At 52.2% G+C, this 18,794-nt stretch overlaps 1 protein-coding gene across 5 annotated transcripts in view; it reads right to left on the reverse strand.

The window, feature by feature from the left end:
• TFIP11 (tuftelin interacting protein 11) overlaps positions 1 to 14,145 on the reverse strand; it is a 16,351-nt gene extending 2,206 nt beyond the window's left edge. The window contains exons 1-12 of one of the 5 annotated variants that reach the window (XM_036014950.1): positions 14,044 to 14,145; positions 11,906 to 12,123; positions 9,613 to 9,766; positions 9,130 to 9,286; positions 7,278 to 7,405; positions 5,609 to 5,761; positions 3,460 to 3,987; positions 3,247 to 3,353; positions 2,355 to 2,523; positions 1,618 to 1,861; positions 1,007 to 1,149; positions 178 to 343 (exon numbers count right to left, since the gene is read on the reverse strand). In XM_036014950.1, coding sequence (XP_035870843.1) covers positions 178 to 343; positions 1,007 to 1,149; positions 1,618 to 1,861; positions 2,355 to 2,523; positions 3,247 to 3,353; positions 3,460 to 3,987; positions 5,609 to 5,761; positions 7,278 to 7,405; positions 9,130 to 9,286; positions 9,613 to 9,766; positions 11,906 to 12,114 — 2,158 coding nt within the window. In that variant the 5' untranslated portion in view covers positions 12,115 to 12,123; positions 14,044 to 14,145. Of the gene's footprint in view, positions 1 to 177; positions 344 to 1,006; positions 1,150 to 1,617; positions 1,862 to 2,354; positions 2,524 to 3,246; positions 3,354 to 3,459; positions 3,988 to 5,608; positions 5,762 to 7,277; positions 7,406 to 9,129; positions 9,287 to 9,612; positions 9,767 to 11,905; positions 12,124 to 12,740; positions 12,763 to 13,759; positions 13,933 to 13,989 lie in introns of those variants that run through there. The other 4 variants (XM_036014951.1, XM_028527554.2, XM_036014952.1 and 1 more) reach the window with 4 other exon arrangements.
• Between the last annotated feature and the right edge of the window lie 4,649 nt (positions 14,146 to 18,794).

An 18,794-nucleotide genomic window follows, 5' to 3' on the forward strand; every position in this document is an offset into this window, starting at 1 on the left:
AGAGCTGGCAGTGGTGCTCGCCAGCTGCATACTGGCCTGGTGGCTGGGTCGGTGTCTGCGGGAGCAGGTGGTGAGTCACGCTGTAGTCAGCCCAGGGTACCTGAGCACTCTGATTCTGTGCCATCTGCGTGTTCAGAAACTCAGTGCCAGGACATCCCAAACAGAACCCCCACTCACCAACGTTGGAAGACACCGCCCTATTCATGATGTCGAGTGCTTCGTTGAATTTGTCCTTGATGGATGGGTGTGCCAGCACTTGGTCTGAGAACATGGACTTCCAGCCCAGGTACCACTTGGTGATCTCCTCATAGTTTGGGCTGTTACTGAGCCAGGAGCACAGCACCTGCCGAAAAGGAACAAGTAAGAAACTTACATCCACAGAGGCAATGAAGGGGATCAAAACTTCTAAAGAGGCCCTGGCTGGGGTGGCTCAGTGGACTGAGTGCCATCCTGCAAACCAAAAGGTCACCAGTTCAATTCCCAGTCAGGGTGCATGCCTAGGGTGTGGGCCAGGTTCCCAGTTGGGGCCCTTGTGAGAGGCAGCCAATCGATGTATCTCTTGCACATGAATCCTTTTCTCCTTCTCTTTCTCCCTCCCTTCCCCTCTAATAAAAAGAAGAAAAAAGAAAACTTCTAAGAAGAACCTATGTTTTAGCCACCGTCCTACATGCTGGTGATGTTTATGGGACTGAACAGCCAGGCACTTAGGAAGGTGGAATTTGGGGTCAGCTTGCTAGCTAAGTGCCTTGCACCTGAACTGAGCCTCAGGCCTGTACAACACGGGTGTCGCATCCCAAAATCATGCAAATAAAGTGCTTGGAACATCTGGCACATGGCAAATTGTCCAGAAATGGCAGTTACTGTTGTCACTGCTTAACTCGTTCCTATCCTACCACGCATTTTATTTTTGTTACACGGTTATAGCACTGCAATCTGCCAGGTACCCAGGAATTAAGCGAATGCTCCCTGCCCCCGTCCCACCTCAGCACAAAGCAAACAAGCGTACCTGAAGCCACTTGGGGAAGAAGTGCTTCTCAAGGAGCCCCACCAGGCTGGAGACGGAGATCATCCCTTCCCAGTCGATGACCCAGTAGAACGCATCCATGTGCTGCTGGTGGGGGTTAATGACTAACTCCCCGAGACACATCCCTGGAAGAGAGACCCGCTCTCTGAGGCAAAGCCACAGAAGCACAAAGAGCGCAGTCTTCGCCAGCCAGTGTCGGCCTTTGGTCTGCTCTTAACAGTCAGCTGGGAGCTCCTGACATGGCCGTTCTTAAAGGTCCGTTTCCTCTCTAACCCAGAAATAACTCAAATTTAATACCAAATTATCAGTGGCTATCGTGCTACCAGCCCAAACCAGACCAATGAGTAACCAGGAGGCAGGCACACTGAGTCTGACGTGGCCAGCACGGTCTTTCCGTCACTGCCGTAAGGACCCGGCTTCATTCACACTCAGCCTCAGTGCACGGAAACGGCGCCTCCTACGGTGAGAAACGCCCTGTGCTCACCAGCTCTGTCGTACATAAGGCCTCGTTTCGGAAGCATAGTGGTGACGCTGCCAGAGCAGCCGAGGCCCCCAAGCTGCGGGACGTGGATGCGTTTTCCCCGTGTCCTTACCCAGCTTGGGCACGATGTTCTTGACCATGAATGCTTCCCAGGAGCCAGGCGTGAAGACGTCTTTCCAGGGCTGGAGGATGAGCTTGGCAGAGGAGTCGCTAGGGTGCCACTTCTGCAGGGCGCTGGACAGCTTGCTCCGGATGGGGGAGTACAGTGGCTCCAGGCGCGCCTGCATGAGGGGGAGCCACGGGTGGATCCACGAGTGGATGGGGACGGTGTCCGTCAGCGGGTTCCAGTTTTCCACCTGCAGGAGGAGCGGGAGAGGGGCGGTCACGCAGCCTGCGGGGCAGTCCCATGATGCCCTGCCCCGTGGGTCATGGCGAGGAGGCCGTGTGCTCTCATGGCCGAGGTCCAGTCCCGCACATGTGTGTGGAGGACACAGTCTCTCTCTCGTGGAGGGACACGTTAGGTACAAAGAGGCAGCCTAGGTGCTTGGCAGGCATTCTGCACTGCATTTCCTCAAAACAGAGACACTGACCCACAAATAAACACACCCGTTCAATTGCATTACGTCTCAGAAATGGCAGTCCTGGTTTTAAGAAAGAAACCAAGAGAATTCCTTGTTAGTGGGGCTTTGGGGAAAAAGTGCTGACTGAACAACCAGGGTTAACATGGACGAGACCAGGGTTAACATGAAATGCCCCGCTGTGTTCGCTGCAGGCATTTCAGCAGCACGAGGAAGAACAAAGCCAAGTCCCCGTGGCTACCCGCGAGCTGCCCCCGGCTCGGGGCCCCACCTCCTTCTGCAGCTTGGGGAAGATGAGCTGGTCCAGTATGTTGTCCAAGATCCACACGGGGATGATGTGCGCCCAGCTATCCAAGAAGTCCACCATCGGCTCACAGTTCCTGGGCTGCCACTGGGCGACGATATTTCGAACGAAAGGCATCCAGACTTCCCATATCAGCCTACGGGAGAAAGAGGGGCGGGCTGGCTCACTGCGCTGCCCGGGCTCACCGCGCGCCAAGTACCCCAGCACCCACGCCTCCCGAGTAAGGCAGACAAAGGTGCAGCCTGGAAACGCAGTCCGAAAGCCATCAGTCAGTCCCCCCACTGAGCAGACCTGCGCCCCCTCTTCCTTGCTTCCCTGGCCGCCCACCCAACCCGGGGCTCTTGTTCCAGGCAGTGCCCGCCTGCCTGGCAGGGCTGCTGGGGGGGTCACACAGGCTCATGGCCCCTGCACAACGTCCCCTCTCAATGTGTCGCGTGTTTTTCCACCCTGAGCTCTCTGCACAGCTGACCCCTCTCGCCCTATGGGCTATAGACTAAATGTCCCCCTCAGAGACCCTGCCTCAAACCCCTCCCAAAGAGGTGCACGCCTTCGACATTCTGTACTGCTGTGCCCAGTGCGCACCGCAGGCTCACGGGACCACTCCTGGCTATGGCTGCCTTTTCCAGTCACTGTGGACAGAGGCCGTCCGCTGTGCTGCCAGGGTGCGCCCAGCACACTCACGCTCCTCCACAGACACCGGACAAGCGCGGGGCGAACTAATGAACGGGGACTGAAATCCCCAGCATGCCTGCACGTGGCAGGGGGCTAATCAAGGCCGGTGCCCCCCGCCCCGGGCAGCGGTCCTCCACGGCCCCCCAGGGACGGCAGCGGGCACGCTCTGCACCGCTGCCCAGAGCACCTGTGAAAGGCATCTGCCGAGAGGTCCTGCCCCCCGTGGGACAGCAGCTGGTCATTCTCCAGGAGGCTCTTCCACTTGGAGATGATCTCGGTGCCATAGGTGCAGTCCTGAGGAGGAACACGGCGGCTGAAAGGGCGAGGTTGACAGCCCCCCTACCCCCCCCGGGCACACTCTTGTGGCTGAGGCATGCCCGGACCAGGGGCAGCGACTCACTTGGAGGGGATCCCACTCCTTGAAGTACTCCTTCATGAGCGGGTAGACGATGGCCACGGCGAGGTCCACGCGGTCGGACATGCGGTACTCCTCGTAGTACTTGTCCTGCAGGGTCTCGAAGATGCGGGCGCACTCGTCCAGCGTGAGGGGGTGGCTGCAGTTGGGCTGCATGCGCCGCTCGCACTCCTCCACCATCTCCAGGACTCTGCTGAGGTTGGAGATGACCCGCTCCTCGTGGTCCAGCACCTCCGACATCTTCTCCAGCTCGTGCGACAGGTTGACCACCATGTCCCGCTCGTACTGCAGCTGCCGGTCGTTCTGGATGATCTCCTGCTCTGTGAGGTCGATGAGCAGCTGCAGGTTGTGCTCCAGCTCGGGCAGCGCGAAGCCTGGGGCCTTGGCCTCCTTGCCGGGCTGCGGCAGCTGCTGCGACTGCAGGGGCAGCCCGTCATCGGGGATGTTGTGCTTGTTGCTGATCTGGCTGTAGCTGTAGTAGACCTTCTGCTCCCGGCCGGTCATGTCTATGACCTTGGAGAATGGCAGAGGGGACAGGTCAGCACTCAGCAGTGCTGCCCTATACATGACACCCCAAAGGCTGGGGACTCACAGCGCGAGTGGCAGGGTGTGAAAGCACACTGCTCAGCCAGCGGGGCCGGGCGAGGGCAGGGGTCCGTGCTGCCCTGTGTTAGAGGCGGCTCGGGGCCCCTTTGGACAAAGCAGGTGGAGAAGACTTTTTAGGAAAACTGATGAAATTTGAATATAGACTGTCTAGTAGAGATGAAAATCTATTTTCATGGAAAAGTAGAGGCTACTCCGATCAAAGCAGCTAATAAAGCACATATAATCAAAGTAACGTTTTGGTAAAAAACATGTATGTTTCAGCAAAGATCTGGAAGGATGTACATCAAGATCTGAAAACTACAGGAAGGAAGGAAAATAGTATTTTATTTTTGCCTCTGTACTGCCTAATTGTCTAAAATATACAATAAAAGTTTAATTTAAAAACAAAATAAAACACACAAAAACCCAGCTATTGGCCCAAGGCAACCCAGGACATGAGCTCCCGCCAGCGTGCCGAGAAGACCGAGGAGGCTGGCACACAGACTGCACTGGAACGGATTACTCACCACCGTCTCTGCCGAGTGCGAGCCAAGGACCATCTGCACCAGCCACGCCCGCGGGAAACACACCCTCGGGTCCAGGCTACCCCTGGCTGGGCCTGCACGGCTGCATTTCTCACCGGGACTCAGATAACCTGAAGCACGGCACCCTGACACTGAGAGCCCCACTCACGACTGAGGGCCACCATACTGTCGCACCCACAGCAGACTACCACACACAGCTGCCACCCTGTTCTCTGGCTACTCAGGGGAGTGCAGGAAAACCTAAGACTAGGCACATGACTGTGTGATAATGTAATCTGTCCTTTTTTTCTTTAAGACTTTTAACCCAGGCATGTGCTGGGACTGGGAACTGAACCTATGACCTTTTGTTTTGCAGTACGACGCCCAACCAACGGAGCCTCACGTGGGTCAGGGCTGTAATCTATTCTTAAAATATAACCCACGCAGCGCTGGTGTGCCCAGAGGACTGCCTGGCACGCCTGGTCAGAGAGTGAGGTACCCCTTTCCAGTATGTAAGAGCCTTAAAGACCATCCTGTTCCTTGATTGTTCTGTAACTGTTCTTCTAAGATGCTATCCTTAAAAAATGAAACAAAGCCAAGGCTTAATGTACAAACCACGCCTGTCAAAAACCGAAACCAGAGAAAAGTGAAAGGTCTAGCAGTAAACGCGGTGCAGTTTCAGAACAGCCTCCCCCCGGGGCCACGCGCTCATTGAAGACCACGGCCACACTGGGTTTTCGGTAGTTCCCGGCTGCAGGTTTCCGAAGGAAGGGCAGGCTGTCTCCCTACCTGGGTGCAGGGAAGAGTGCCGGGCACGCAGCAGGGACTAGACAGCTTCCTGAAGGTGTGAGTGCACTGAATGGGGGCACGCTGCTCTCAGGTGAGAAAAGCAGGACTGGGGAAAAGTCCTGGACAGAGGCCCCGAAGAAACCTCAGAAAACGTTTGGTGACGGACTCTGGGCTGCGGGACTACTTTGTGTTTTCCAGTGCCCCATTCTAGACCAGGTGTCCCGGGGCCCACGTACCTTGACCTGAGACAGCTCCTTCTGTGGAGCGGAGAGCTTCTTGCTAATCCTGCCCTTGGCCTTCAACTCTTCCACTGTCCTATAAGAGTATTTGGGCTTCTTCTTGCTTCCGCTGGGGTCTTTCCTCCACTGGCTCAGCTCCTTCTGGAACTCCTGAACCAGAGGGACACAGCCCGTCACACAAGCACGCCCACTTTTCGCAGCAGGCCACTGAGACCACGAACAGACATCCAGTAGTCCAGTGGCTGCTATCTTAGGTGTCCCCAAGGTTCCGTGCTAAGGACCGTGCCCGTGTGACACTAAACCCACCTAATGATACTCCTGGAAGCCCACCCCCTCTTACAAGTAACGAGATTCAGAAGGCATGGGTCAGACTGGAAAGAGAAACAAAAATCAAGACAAAGCAACAGTTGCCGAGCATCTCCTGTATCCGGCACGCTGCTAGTTTTGAACTTACCTCATGTAAAACTTAGAAACACAACAAAAAGCGGTTTTTTTAAGTACACGAAACCCTGGTTCTAATTTGAAATGAGGGTAAACGAGCAGGCCCCTGGGCGGGAAGGCAGAACTGAAGCGGCGCTGCAGAACTGCTCTGCAGGGTGCGCTAAAGGACAGGAGGGGGCTGTCAGACGGAGGGCGGTGGGGTTCAGCCCACGAGTGGGTTTTGTTCGTCACTTTGTTTTTCTCACATTGGTCTAACACTTGCTATTATTTTCTGAAAAAAAAAAAAAAAAAAATCTGGACTTCTGCTCTGGGCATTGAATCAGGCAATACTGGGCCCACAGTTCACATGGCAATAATTGCCCAGAGCTGAACAGAAACGGCGCCTTCAGACGGGCCATGCCCACACCAGTCGGCCTCAGGCCCCACCACGCCCTGCTGTCTCTCACCCGGCTCACCTGCCCCACCCTGCCGCATGCCGGGTGCCCGTTAGCTTCTGGGTCTGAGAGTCCCTGCTGCAGCAGTCAACCCCCCACTATCAAATGCCTCCTTCCTCAGTAAAAGAAGAAGGTCGGGGACAAGAACGGTAATGACATGAGTCTTCGCAGCGTAGTGCTTCCCCCATAAATGCAAAGGGGAAGAGAGTCACACGTGGATCAGGAGAGCCAGCCCCTTCTGTCTCTGCAGCAAAGCGTACACGGCTGACAGCAGGTGGCTCCTGCTGCGCGTGGGATGACAGCCTAGCACTCACTGGCCTTCGAGGCCAGGTGGCGTGGGCCCCGATCTCTGCGTGGGCCCCCATCTCCGCGCGCCCTCCCCGCCCCGCTTGGCGTGCTGCCCCCCTGCCACCACACCTCCTCAGCTCCTCCTCACTGCCACGCTCGGGGCTGTCCTGTGCCCTCTGGCCTCTGACGAGCCTGGGGCCAATGCCCTCTCCTCTGCCTGGGGAACTGAAATGTCTTCTTCCTTGACCACCGTGTTGACTGGCAGAGTGTCACCCTCCCCACCCGTGACCCCCAGTCTCATTTTCTAGTTTCACACTTCTTAGCACTCACTGCTCTTTCCGACCCCACGGTCGCTGACTATGCACTGCCTGTCTGCCGCAGGCCCTGGGCCATGCAATAACCACGAGGAGGCCGATGGTGAATGAGCGCGTGAGCAAACGAAGGAGCAGACGAGTGAGAACGGCACAGACGCCACCCACCCACACCGCCCGGCTTCCAGTCACCTCCTCGGCTTCCTCTTCCGAGTCGACCACGGGGAAGTCCTGCAGGGACTGGGTGGTGCGCTCCGAGCCGTAGGCTCCCACGGCGCCTTTCCCCTTTCTCTGCTTGGCTTCGATCGGGTTAATGATGCCTGACAATTTCGGCAAAAGAGAAAAAGAGAGACTTCAGATCATGGCAGTTCTTGCACTTTAACAGGCCAGCCCGTGAACTCACACTTCCTGGACCCACCGTGCCACGTGGCCCGGGAAGGAGCCCCCTCTGCCCCGGACACTGCTCACGTCCTGTGCGATCACACCTTCTGAGCATTCACACCGCCGCAGAGCAGTCTGCTGACGAGCGGCCACTTATGTCCTGCGCACAGACCCCCGTTCCCCTCGGGCTCATCCTGTGCTGGAGCGTTTGTTTGTAACAGGGAACTGTGGCAGCTGAACCCTCCGCTCACTCGGGAGCCTCTGATATGGAACGTGAAGTGACTCAGATAATATACTGATTCTGACTGAAGCAGGTGAAGCTGCATTTGAGACTCCATCTATTTTACATTCATACCAACTGCGCTCAACTCGTTTTATAATGTGCTTAAGCCCTGGAAATACATGTTCTTATAAGAGTTCATAAACAAAACCACATTTCAATAAAAATTTCCCCCACCTCCCACTTCCAGTTAGTACTGCTGAAATCTCAGTTCGAACACGCCCCACTCCCATTCCCAGTCACCACTATCTCCACTTCACACTGTGGGTTTCTCATCAGCTAGGGTTTCCCACACATAACGTGGGTTTGACCTGTGCCGTGATTCAGGGAGCGGCCTGTGAACCACAGAGCACACGACTGCTCACACCCACTCGGGGCTGTGCCCGGGCAATGGCTCGTGGACAAGAACAGCCGTCTCCTGCGGGACGGCTGCAGCTGCCTGGTGTGAGTGGCCCCGGCACCAAGGAGCTGAAAGCCTGGGAGAGGGGCTGTCTTGACGGGGCTGTGGGACAAAGGCCAAGAGGAGACAGCGTGTCTCAGCGAGGCTGGAGGTCACTGATGCAGGATTTGCTCAGCCACGTTCATAGCTACATGTCTCTCGCTATTAAAAAAGCTACACACAGCCCTGGCTGGTGTAGCTCAGTGGATTGAGTGTGGGCTCGAACCAGAGGGTTGCCAGTTGAATTCCTACTCAGGGCACGTGCCTGGGTTGTGGGCCAGATCCCAGGATGGGGTATGCAAGAAGCAGCCACACATTAATAGTTCTCTCCTCCTCTTTCTCCTTCTCTTCCCCTCTCTAGAAATAAATAAGTAAAACCTTTAAAAAAAAAGCTACACACAATGTTTTATGGATATTCCCTATGTTTGCAAAACTGAAACTCTCGTCAGCAGGGACTATGAGCTCTCATGCCTTCAGGGCCCGGGAAGATGAATGGGAATGAGTCAAGCGGACTGGGTGGGGTTGGGGGGGGGTGCAGCAGGCCATGGTGGAGAGCAGGCCATGTGCACTGCCCCACAGCAGCTGTGACCCAGCTGGACCAGGTCTGCCAGGCACACCTGGAATGTTAGGTGAGCCTGTCTGTTTTTAAGTGCTGGCAACAAGTTCAACTTTTTTAGAACCACTGGACAGGCCGAAAAGAGGCCTGTCTTCCACCTATGGACTTGCCACCCGCTTTAGACCTCAGCCCTCTCCTCCTGCGGAAACAAGCACTTCATCTGAGGTTGACACAGCAAGGTGGCTCGGGAGCACAGCTTGTCTGTGCTAGGCCAGGCTGCTGAGGAGTTTGAGTGCCTCCAAGGGAGAAACGGCAGGCCATGCCCCATGGCACCTCCTTCCCCCCGCCTGGCCTCCCGCATCCAGATGAGGCGGGTGCCGGTGCCTACCCTGTGCGTTCTTCCCCAGGCCCCTCCCGGGGACGTAGCCCATCTTCTGCAGCAGCTTCTGTCCAATTCCTTTTGTGTGTCTCTCCCAGCTGCCAAAATCCATGAACGACTTGGTTCCTCCTGCAAAACCTTTCTGGCTGGGTTTAAAATTGCCACCCTGAAAAGAAACATCAAAGCTTAGCTGATGGAAAAGAAAAAGAGAAACCTAAGAAAGTAAGCATGGCCAATGGGAAAACTGGCCTGCCAGCCACGGAGCACTATGTGACATGTCACCCAGACTGAATGTACATCTGTGGTGTGTGTGAGGACAGAAAAGGGGCGGCACTGCACACGTCCCACCTTGGAGCACCTGCCACCACAAGGAGACTCCCACCACTGGACTCCAGCCATGTCCCCCACCGTCCCGCTCGCTGGGAGATGCTTAGGCTGCAGTGACCTTCCAAGGATATCACTAAGCTCACGATCCTTCGGTAAAGATGCTACCGTTTTTAATTTCTTTGGTCCGAAGTCCTTAGGAAATTCATCCTGCTTAACAGGTTTCTCTTCATCATCGGAATCTTCCAGCTCCGCCTCCTCTGCCGCCCCCTTCTTCAGCCCGGCACTGATGAAGTTGACAGGTGCGGAGTAGTCTCGGGCCCTGCAGGCAAACACAGCGCCCGTGGGGCAGTCCGGAAAGCACTCCTCCACAGCCATGCCCTGTGGGGACTCGGCTAGCCGAAGGACTCCTGACAGTGGAGCTCATGGGATCCATTTAAAAAGCAACACATTTACTTATATCTAAAGGGTCCCAGGTCTGGCTTTCTGTTACCACACTTAACATTTTTATCTGACGGGCTCAAGTCAGCTCTCTGCCTAAAGAGCTGTCCGTATCAGTGTAGAGTGGATTGAATATTCAATAAATGATGTGATAATCCAACTTCCCTTTCACATTTTTTTTTAAAGTACCAAGCCCGGTGTACTATACTTACTTGACAAAGCACTTGTTTTGGACACTATTTCAAATGCAAAATCAAAGAGAAATTTTGACAGCTAAGAATCATAAATAAATAAAAACACATTAAAAGAGATTATATGAATGGAAAATATATTAACAATTATATCGAACTAAGAAAAAGTGCGTGTCCATTAAATTCATTTGCAAATGAAAACTAAACTATAATATCTAAGAAATTAACTCTTAGTACTGTCTGGTGTAGCTCAGTGGATTGACCATGGGCCGTGAACCAAAGTGTCACAGGTTTGATTCCCAGTCAGGGTACATGCCTGGGTTGCAGACCACTACCCCCAGCAACTGCACATTGATGTTTCTCTCTCTCTTTCTCCCTCCCTTCCCTCTCTAAAAAATAAATAAAGTCTAAAAAAAAAGAAAAAGAGAAAAAAAGAAATTAACTCTTGAGACAGAAAGTATTAATTTAACTGACTGCCTCAAGAACAGTACTTAACATAGGTCACTAACCACAGTTCCCTTTTGTGTAAACTGAAACCAGTACCTTTGTATTATGTGGTTAAAGCAACAGAGAAAAGGTTCTAATGAAAAACCCTGGGAATACTGCAAAATAAAGTGATGCTTTACAAAATGACTAACCTAGAAATTAAACATCGCCACGAGAGCAACAAAACAGAGAATTCCTTCCTAAAAGATGCCCTATAATTTAGTGGGTAAAAGCCTGAACTCTAGGGCCAGACAGGCCCAGATTCTCACAGCCTAGCCGTGTGGCCTTCGGCTGCAGCTCCTTAACCTGCAACATGGGGTGGTGACTGCGGCACCTCTCTCATAAGGTGAACAGGACCGGGCACGTGAGAACCCAGGACAAGCAAGCAGCCAACAGGTGCTGGCTGCTATTATCCTGTGATCATGCACTCCTTGACCTCCGATCTATTTATCATGCACTTTCAGATCTCCTTGCCAGGTGAGGTGAGGCTGAACTCTACTTTCTTCTCTCAGGCACAATCTCAGTGGGCTGGAGCCTGCAGGCCACGGATGGGGACAAGGAGACAAACCCAAACCTGCTACACACTCTGGGTGAGTAAAGTGTGGCCCACACACATGACTTCACACTGAGGAGACTTTCGGCCTCAATTCTCATCTGTCACCATCCTAGCCAGGGCCTCTGCCCCTTCGGTAGGGACTGCAGCCTCGGCCCCTCACAGAGCTTCCTGCCCACACTGGCTCCACACACTCTGTACATCAGCAAAAAGGGCTTCCCCAAACGTAACTCTGCCCCCGCCCCACCCTCTCTAACAGAGCCATGGGCCTTCTCAAACTATACCCCGCTCCCTCTCTCCACTGCGGCCCGCAAACCCACGCACATCCTCGTGGATGGTACCCTGCTGCCTCCCGTCAAGGGCCTGGCCTCTCCTCCCACCCTAGTTACCTTCTGTTTTCACATCAGCTCCACGGTCGCTTCTCTGAAGAAACCTCCCCTGCCCTCTCGAACAGGTCAGAAGTCCTAAAATGTGCTCTCCCCCAGGCCCCAAGTCCTAGTTCCACACTGTTGATCACTGCCTATCTCCATCCACCAGGGTCTGGGCTCTCAGCAAGGGCTGGGTCTACTGCACAAGGCCCTGCATCACCGCTCAGCAAGCACTCAATCAGCGAAAGGGCAGCACTCCGGCCTAAAGAGAAAGCTGAGCCTGCCCGGCTGACATCTCAGCTATGGGACTCAGTAAGGCCAGGAGAGAAGTGTATATTTAGTGGGGTACCCCCCAAACCCCTCCCCATCTACCCCAGCCCCTTCCAGGCTGCAAAGGGAAGTGGCCCCACGCTAGCTGGTACCGTTTGCCTCCAAAGCTGGGCCGCTCTTCATCCGAGTCCCGCTCTGCCCACACTCCATAGGTGGCCTCTTCCTTGGTCTGCCAATGCCGCTGGCGGTTGGGGTTGAACTCATTCTGCAGATCCCAGTCAGTGATCTCAAAGTTCTCCCTCTCATCCTTGTCATCATCCATGTGGCCTTCCCCGTCCCGGTACAAGTGGGACAGTGACATGGCCAGTCACTAAAGGAACACACAAAAAAGGCACAGTCTGTGGTTAAGTTCTGAGAGCATCAAGAGAAGACTCCTTTGTGAGTCCCCATTCCCTACTACCTTCAGAACGTCCTGTGAACTCAGAGTCCGTGAAAATCACTGTTACAATTCCAAACACAGACATTAAAAACATACTTTAAAAAACAATCAGCAATAAAACAGGTGGAACAAAGACTCGTCCCAGCGGTCCATGTGACTCTCAATCGTGTTATCTCCTTGTCCTACTCAGTGTCATAGAACATTTCTCACACAAACCGCAGAAGAATAACATTGAAGTTATTCCATAAATGACTTGAGCCCTGGCTGGTATAGCTCAGTGGATTGAGCGCAGACCTGCAAACCAAAAGTTATTCCATAAATGATTGCCTCGGAAACTGGAGACTCATCCCAGACTCCACATTCTTATTGTTTTCTCTGTTGTTGAGACAGACTTCTATCTGGATCCTCGTCAGTCCCAAAAAGTGGTTTCTTCAGAATATGCTTTCTGAAACACACTATTTGACAAGACCCTAAGGCTCAGCTTTCCCCCAAAACACGAACCAACCTCTTCTTATAATCTGGAAAGTAGTTATGCTTAAGAACCCTACCTTGCCCTGGTTGGTGCAGCTCAGTGGATTGAACACCAGCCTGTGAACCAAAGGGTTGCCGGTTCAATTCCCAGTCGCGGCACATGCCTGGGTTGCGGGCCAGGTGCCAGTGGGGGGGCAGGCAAGAAGCAACCACGCATTGATGTTTCTCTCCTCTTTTCCCCCCTCTCCAAAAATAAATAAATAAAATCTTTTAAAAAAAGAACACTACCTTAACAGTTAATCAGCTCAACTATAATAGAAAATTCAGCTCTCATTAACTGGATGAGCAGACTCAGCAGTCTCTTAAATGCATTAACTAGCATACCAGCCTCAGAGAATGTTTGTAAGGCAGACTCAATGACCTGGCACTTAGAGAAAGTGCTCAAGGAACAACAGTTGTTACTGCAGTCCCACCATCACCTTCATCATCATTACTATTATCACATTGCGGGGGGAGAGGGTACCTAGCAAAATGACTGAGAAATCGGGAGCTAAAATCACAGGCCGAGTTCAAATCCCCACTCTAACAGGCACTCGGTGTGTGAGTATTAAATGCACACTAAGTTCCCAGCGTGGTGCGCTGCACAGTAATACATTCACTACATGACAGCGATTGTGACTTTTGTTTGCCAGTTGCCGCAAGCAGCCTTCAGGGACAGGGAGTTCATGAACTTGCACAGGCAGTGTCTACCTGCTCAGCTTCATTAGACAGTTCTCCCTGCTCAATCTACTCACTGGTGCACCGGTTGGGTGCCTCTGGATCCAACCCACCCAGGAGTGCGAAGGAAAAAAATGTTCCGCGGCGCCCCGTAAACACGGGAGACAATAATGGTACTGCCTCCCTGGGCACTGGACATGGTAACGATCACAGAGTTGTCACGAGTTAAAGAGCCCTCGGCTAATGCTAAATACTTGCTAGACGCTTCGGAGTGACAATCTAACGTAACATCAAGACACTTCTACCAGATTGGTTCTATCAGCGTTTCCACGCTCCGGGTGAGCAAAATGAGGCTCAAAAAAGTTAACAACAACTTGTCCTAAGTTCCACAGCTGGCCAAGGCTTGAAACCAGGTGGACCTGATGCAAAGGCTCCGGCGTCTCTCTATCCTACAGTCCAGGCTTCGCGGTGTAGGTTCGGTTCCCAAATCGACCCAGGCCCCGACTTCCCGGTAACCCCGAGCGGCCCCGCCCCCCTCCCGGCCTCCGCAGAGCTGTCTGCGAAGCCCCCACTCGCGAGGCCGAGCCCTGCCTCCCCGGGTGCTCGTACCTACTCCCTCCTGGGACGGTGTTCCCGTTCCTTCCACTCCCCAGCCCAGCTCGCCTCGTCCAGTTTCGACGTCCCAAACAGTGTTCCACTCGGTGACAGGCGCGCGCCGTTCTGGAGGTCGGAACCCGGATGTGCCCGGTCCGGCGCGCGGGAAATGACGTTCTCAATAGCGGAAATGGCGCGCTGGTTGCCATGGCAGCAACGGAAGGTTTGGGCGTCATTGGCTTAGAGAGGCCAAGCTGAGATGGAGAAAGGAGACTCAGGCGTTCAGGGACCCGCGTGGCTGGGTGGTGCCGACCCGCTAAGTCGGCTTCCCTGCCGCGACCCTGGGCTTCGTGGCGACGCCCAGCCTGTAATGAATGGTGTGGACCTCGCCGAGCCTCCTTTGCCAGCCTGGAATTCTAAATCTGTAAAATGAGGATATAGGACTAGTTCATAGGATAGTTGTGAGGAATTGTGTGAGACATCCACAATTCCGGAGCACGGCATTCATATGGGAATAATGAAGGTCAAGACTGTATCCTGTATTTTCGGGGTCTCTCCGTATAAGCATCGTGTGGTCACAGAGCCTTATATAGCACTTTGAGGGCATGAAGGAATGAATGCGCAAACTCGAGAGGTCCCAAGTATTCCCTCCACGAAATCTTTCCATTTTCTTTCTTTTCAACAAGTTCCGAGAATGCAATGGACAAAATCATCCCTCCAGAGAATCCCTCACCAGCTGTGGACTCTGTGTAGGGACACGGGCTTTGGAGTTCTAGTCTCAGCTTGCAACTTACCAGCTGTGGACCTTGGGCGTGTCATTATATTTCTCTAAGCCACGGTTTTCTCCTCTGCGGAATGATTGAACAATCCGATGCGATACAATATGTAAGCGATTACAACTGTACGCAGTACACAGTAGGTGCTTAGGAATTGTTAGCTGTTCACGTTTGCGTATGTTCTCTTGATCTCCTCCCAATGAAAGAAAGATCCCAGGGGCAAACAGTGGAGTGAACAAAGAGCACTGGACTTCAAGTCAAATGACTTGGGTCCAATGTCTTGCGGTTGCTATTGATTAAATGAGAACCTACATGAAGTTAATTGAATGCCAACTTCTTAGGAACGAGGGCTGGAATTAAATAGTCTCTGTATCCCTAGTGACATGTACTGTCACTGTGCCCAACCCAAAGTATGTCCTCAGGAAAGAAACTAGAAAGTGAGGTTTCAGTACAGAGCAGGGGTGGGAGGCTGGAGAAGAGTCTTAACAGACCAAAAGTTTCCCTAAGGAGCAGGGTGGAGGAAACAAGGAGACGAGATAAGCCCTTTTGAGTCTGGGCCTGAAAATGTTTACACAGCTATTTATAGCCCAAAGCCAAAAATATAAGCACAGCTTGGCTTCTCTGAAGCTGAGTCTGTAGCTTCACACTAGACTTTATGGAGGTGTAATTACTTTGATCATGAGGAACTAATGGATTGGCTTTGCCAAATGGATCCCACCACATGACTTCCGGAGAGAGAGGTTTGTGGACTCATGTGAAGTCATTAAGAATGAGGCTCAGGGGATCTGAGTGTGCATCCTCAACAACGGGACAGATCACAACCATGTACCACCTGCTCACAGCGTCACTCCTGTGATATTCCTGCTGCAAGTGCATACCCTGGACCAAATCACGAGGACACACCAGACAAACCCAAATAAAGGGACATTGTACAAAACTAGCCTGTAATCCTCAAAAGTGCCAAGGTGGTGAGAGCCAAAGACCTGGGAACTTCCATACTGAAGGAGACTGAGACATGGCAATCAGATGCAATCATGACTGAACTGGATCCTTTTGCTATAAAGGAAGTTATTGGGACAACTGGCAAAATTCAAATGGAGCCTGAGGTTTCCATGGAGTGATGGTAGTGATGTGCCCATGTTAATACCCTGATTGGGGGGGGTGCATTTACATTGGAGAATGCCTTTGTTGGAAATCTGAAAGTATTTAGGGGTGATAGGGCATCAAGTAGGCAACTTAATTTCCAGTGACTCAGAGAAAAAGCTTTTTCATTTAGAGTTTTTTTAAAAAAGGTTTTGGAGTAAAACTTCAAGTATCCCAATCTCTGTTTTTCTGCCTCCTAGGTTTGGGACCTGGGGCAGGCTGCCTCACCTCTCTGTGCCTCAGTTTGCTCATCTGTAAAGTGGGGACAATGAAAGTGCTGCTTTGCAAGGGTTGGTTTCAGGACCAAAAAAAGGGGATGAGGCTAACTGAAGCACGTAAAGCTCCTGAAATAGTTAAGTACTGCATACGTGGTTGTGGCTAATTTTCATTTAAAAGACCCAATCTCATACCTTTGCATGGAAGGTCTCTCAGCCTGAAAGGTTTTTTGGGGATTTTTGGGTTCAATTACCCAGACTCAGAAAAAGCAAGAAAAAAGGCAGCCAGAGGTTTCAATTTAGGATCTCATATCCATCTTGGTCTCTAGTCACTGCCCAGAGAAACCCTTGCTTTGGGGCTCAAGGACATCCAGACCCGTGTTTGGATTCCCAGTGAGGTACTCAGACATGGAGCCTTCCCAGAGGGGTTGCCCAGCAACCAGGCTCCGCTGCAGGGGCCTGGCAGAGCCTTCGGACACTCGTCGGTCCAGCCCTCCCTTTTCACAGATGAGGCAATGGAGGCGGCCATGCCACAGGGAGCATGCCCAGGGCTACACAGCGAGTTCGAGGACGGAGCCAGTTCTGGAACCCATGAGTTCAGACTTCCAGGCTGGTACTTTCTCAGCTACTCCATGCCTGGGACCATTTCTGTCTGCTCATTTGAGCTAATACTTCAAGTGATTCCTGTCTGTTCAGGGTCACAATGTCGGGCCCTCTGCATGTGTCATCTCTCCAAGTCCTCAGCTGCCCAAGGCTGTCTCTATTAGCCACCCGAGTCCACACCTAATCACTCCTTTAGGCAGCCTGCACCATCCTGCCCTGTTCCTGTGTCGCCTTCAAGAGACTTTGGGGCAAAAATCCTTGCTCAGTTACAACTTGAAATAGATTGATACCATAGAAACAACTCACAAGTGGCATTTCAAAGCTGATATATTTAAAGTCTAGCACAAGTACCTTTTCTAGGACAGTGACATTATACAGTGGCACATGGCTTATTCTTATTTTGAATCTTGTCATAAAAATATATATCGTGTCCTGAATTGAAGATTCAGATCAGCTAGACGAGCAAAGTTGCCTTCCCTGTAAATGTTTCTTACAGATAGCTTTCTACCCTTTCAAGAACTTGTATACACTCTGTCCTTCTGTAAAGCTGGGACATGATGTTCTACCGGCTTGAGGCGTTTCCTGTAAAGCCAGCATCCTCAGTAGCACACAGGTGAGACAAGGAGCCACAGCCTTCATTCATTCATTCATTCATTCACTCATTATGAAACTGAGATAATGTTTACTGTTGTTTCCAGCGACTCTGCTCGAAGGTAATTGTTAACACTGTAAAAGGTGATACGTAAGTGGTGCTGGCTGTGGGCAGGAGGCCTGAGTTCCTTGCCACATGAACCTGGGCACTGGGGCACTGAGTGTCCTCGGGACATAGTGACAGGCCTCCTCGAGACTGATTTGAATCCAGAGATAACAAGGCTGAAGTCACAGTTTTTTATTTTTGTCTTGAATGAACTCGCCTCAGAAGTCACACACTGTCACTTCCCTAATATCCAGCTGGTTGTGTGGTCAGCCCTATTTAGGGTCGCCAGATTTAGCATATGAAAATAAAGGAAGGATGCCCAGTTCCATTTGAATTTCAGACAAATAATGAATAAAATCTTAGTGTATGCCCTATGCAATATCAGTATGTAAAATACTAAAAAAGTCATTCATTGTTTGATCTGAAATTCAAGTTTACCTGTCCATCTTCTGTTACTCTGGAACCCTGTCCTTTTTCAGTGTGCGAAGGGACATCATGCAGAAGGGCATGAAAACCAGGAGGCGAGGACCCCCAGGGCACCTTGGACGCTGCCTCCCACAACCCTCCCCATGCCAGGTATGATGTGGGGTAAATGGTGAGTAACTAAAAATGACGGTTCCCATACTCATTCAGCTGGCAGTTCGGTAAGACCAACCTGAATCAGATCACCAGGCAAATGCATGCAAAACCCCGACTGTGACGAAGTGCTTCAGAAGGAAGCCGCTGGAGCTTGGGACAGGCATGGGGTCCTCATCAGAACAACCATCTTTATGTTTTGTAGACTGAGCTTTCACACGTGACTTTGTGTGTCTGTTTGTGTGTGTGTGTGTAAGGGGTGGTATGTGGAAGGTTCTGCCATTCAAAGAAAACAAAATCTTGAACATACGCACACAGCAATGCATGCCAAAAATGGAGAAAACCAAATAAGCTCCGTGCTCTTGCCAGTTTCCTGGGTTTGATATTGATCCCAGCCGTGCGTCAGCCCTGGGGAGGCTGTGCGGACTCTGTACTACTTTTGCAACTTCCTATCAATCTAGTTAGCTCCAAATAAAAAATTCACCAACAACGCATTAAAAAAAAAAAAAACAGCTGTTACTTACAGAGACAAAGTTCGGTGAGAATAATCCAGACTTATGGGAGGGCTTAAGTTGGAGTAGGGCCACTTGGTCAAGGGCATGCCCAGTGAGGGGAGCCAGGGCTGTCACCCGAAGGAGTGGCATTCTCCTTGCTAATCACCCTGAAGTGTTTGCTCAGGGCAGAGAAGGAGGGCAGAGGGTAGGAGATGTCCTCCTGGTTCTAGGCCCACATCTGGGGCTCGGGGGGGCCTGGAGGAGCTCCATCAGTAGCAAGAACCATCTCTGGCCCCAAGGTGAGGCTGGGGTTTTA

This window comes from Phyllostomus discolor, chromosome 13 (genome assembly GCF_004126475.2).
Source record: "Phyllostomus discolor isolate MPI-MPIP mPhyDis1 chromosome 13, mPhyDis1.pri.v3, whole genome shotgun sequence".
In the NCBI taxonomy this organism is placed as follows: domain Eukaryota; kingdom Metazoa; phylum Chordata; class Mammalia; order Chiroptera; family Phyllostomidae; genus Phyllostomus; species Phyllostomus discolor.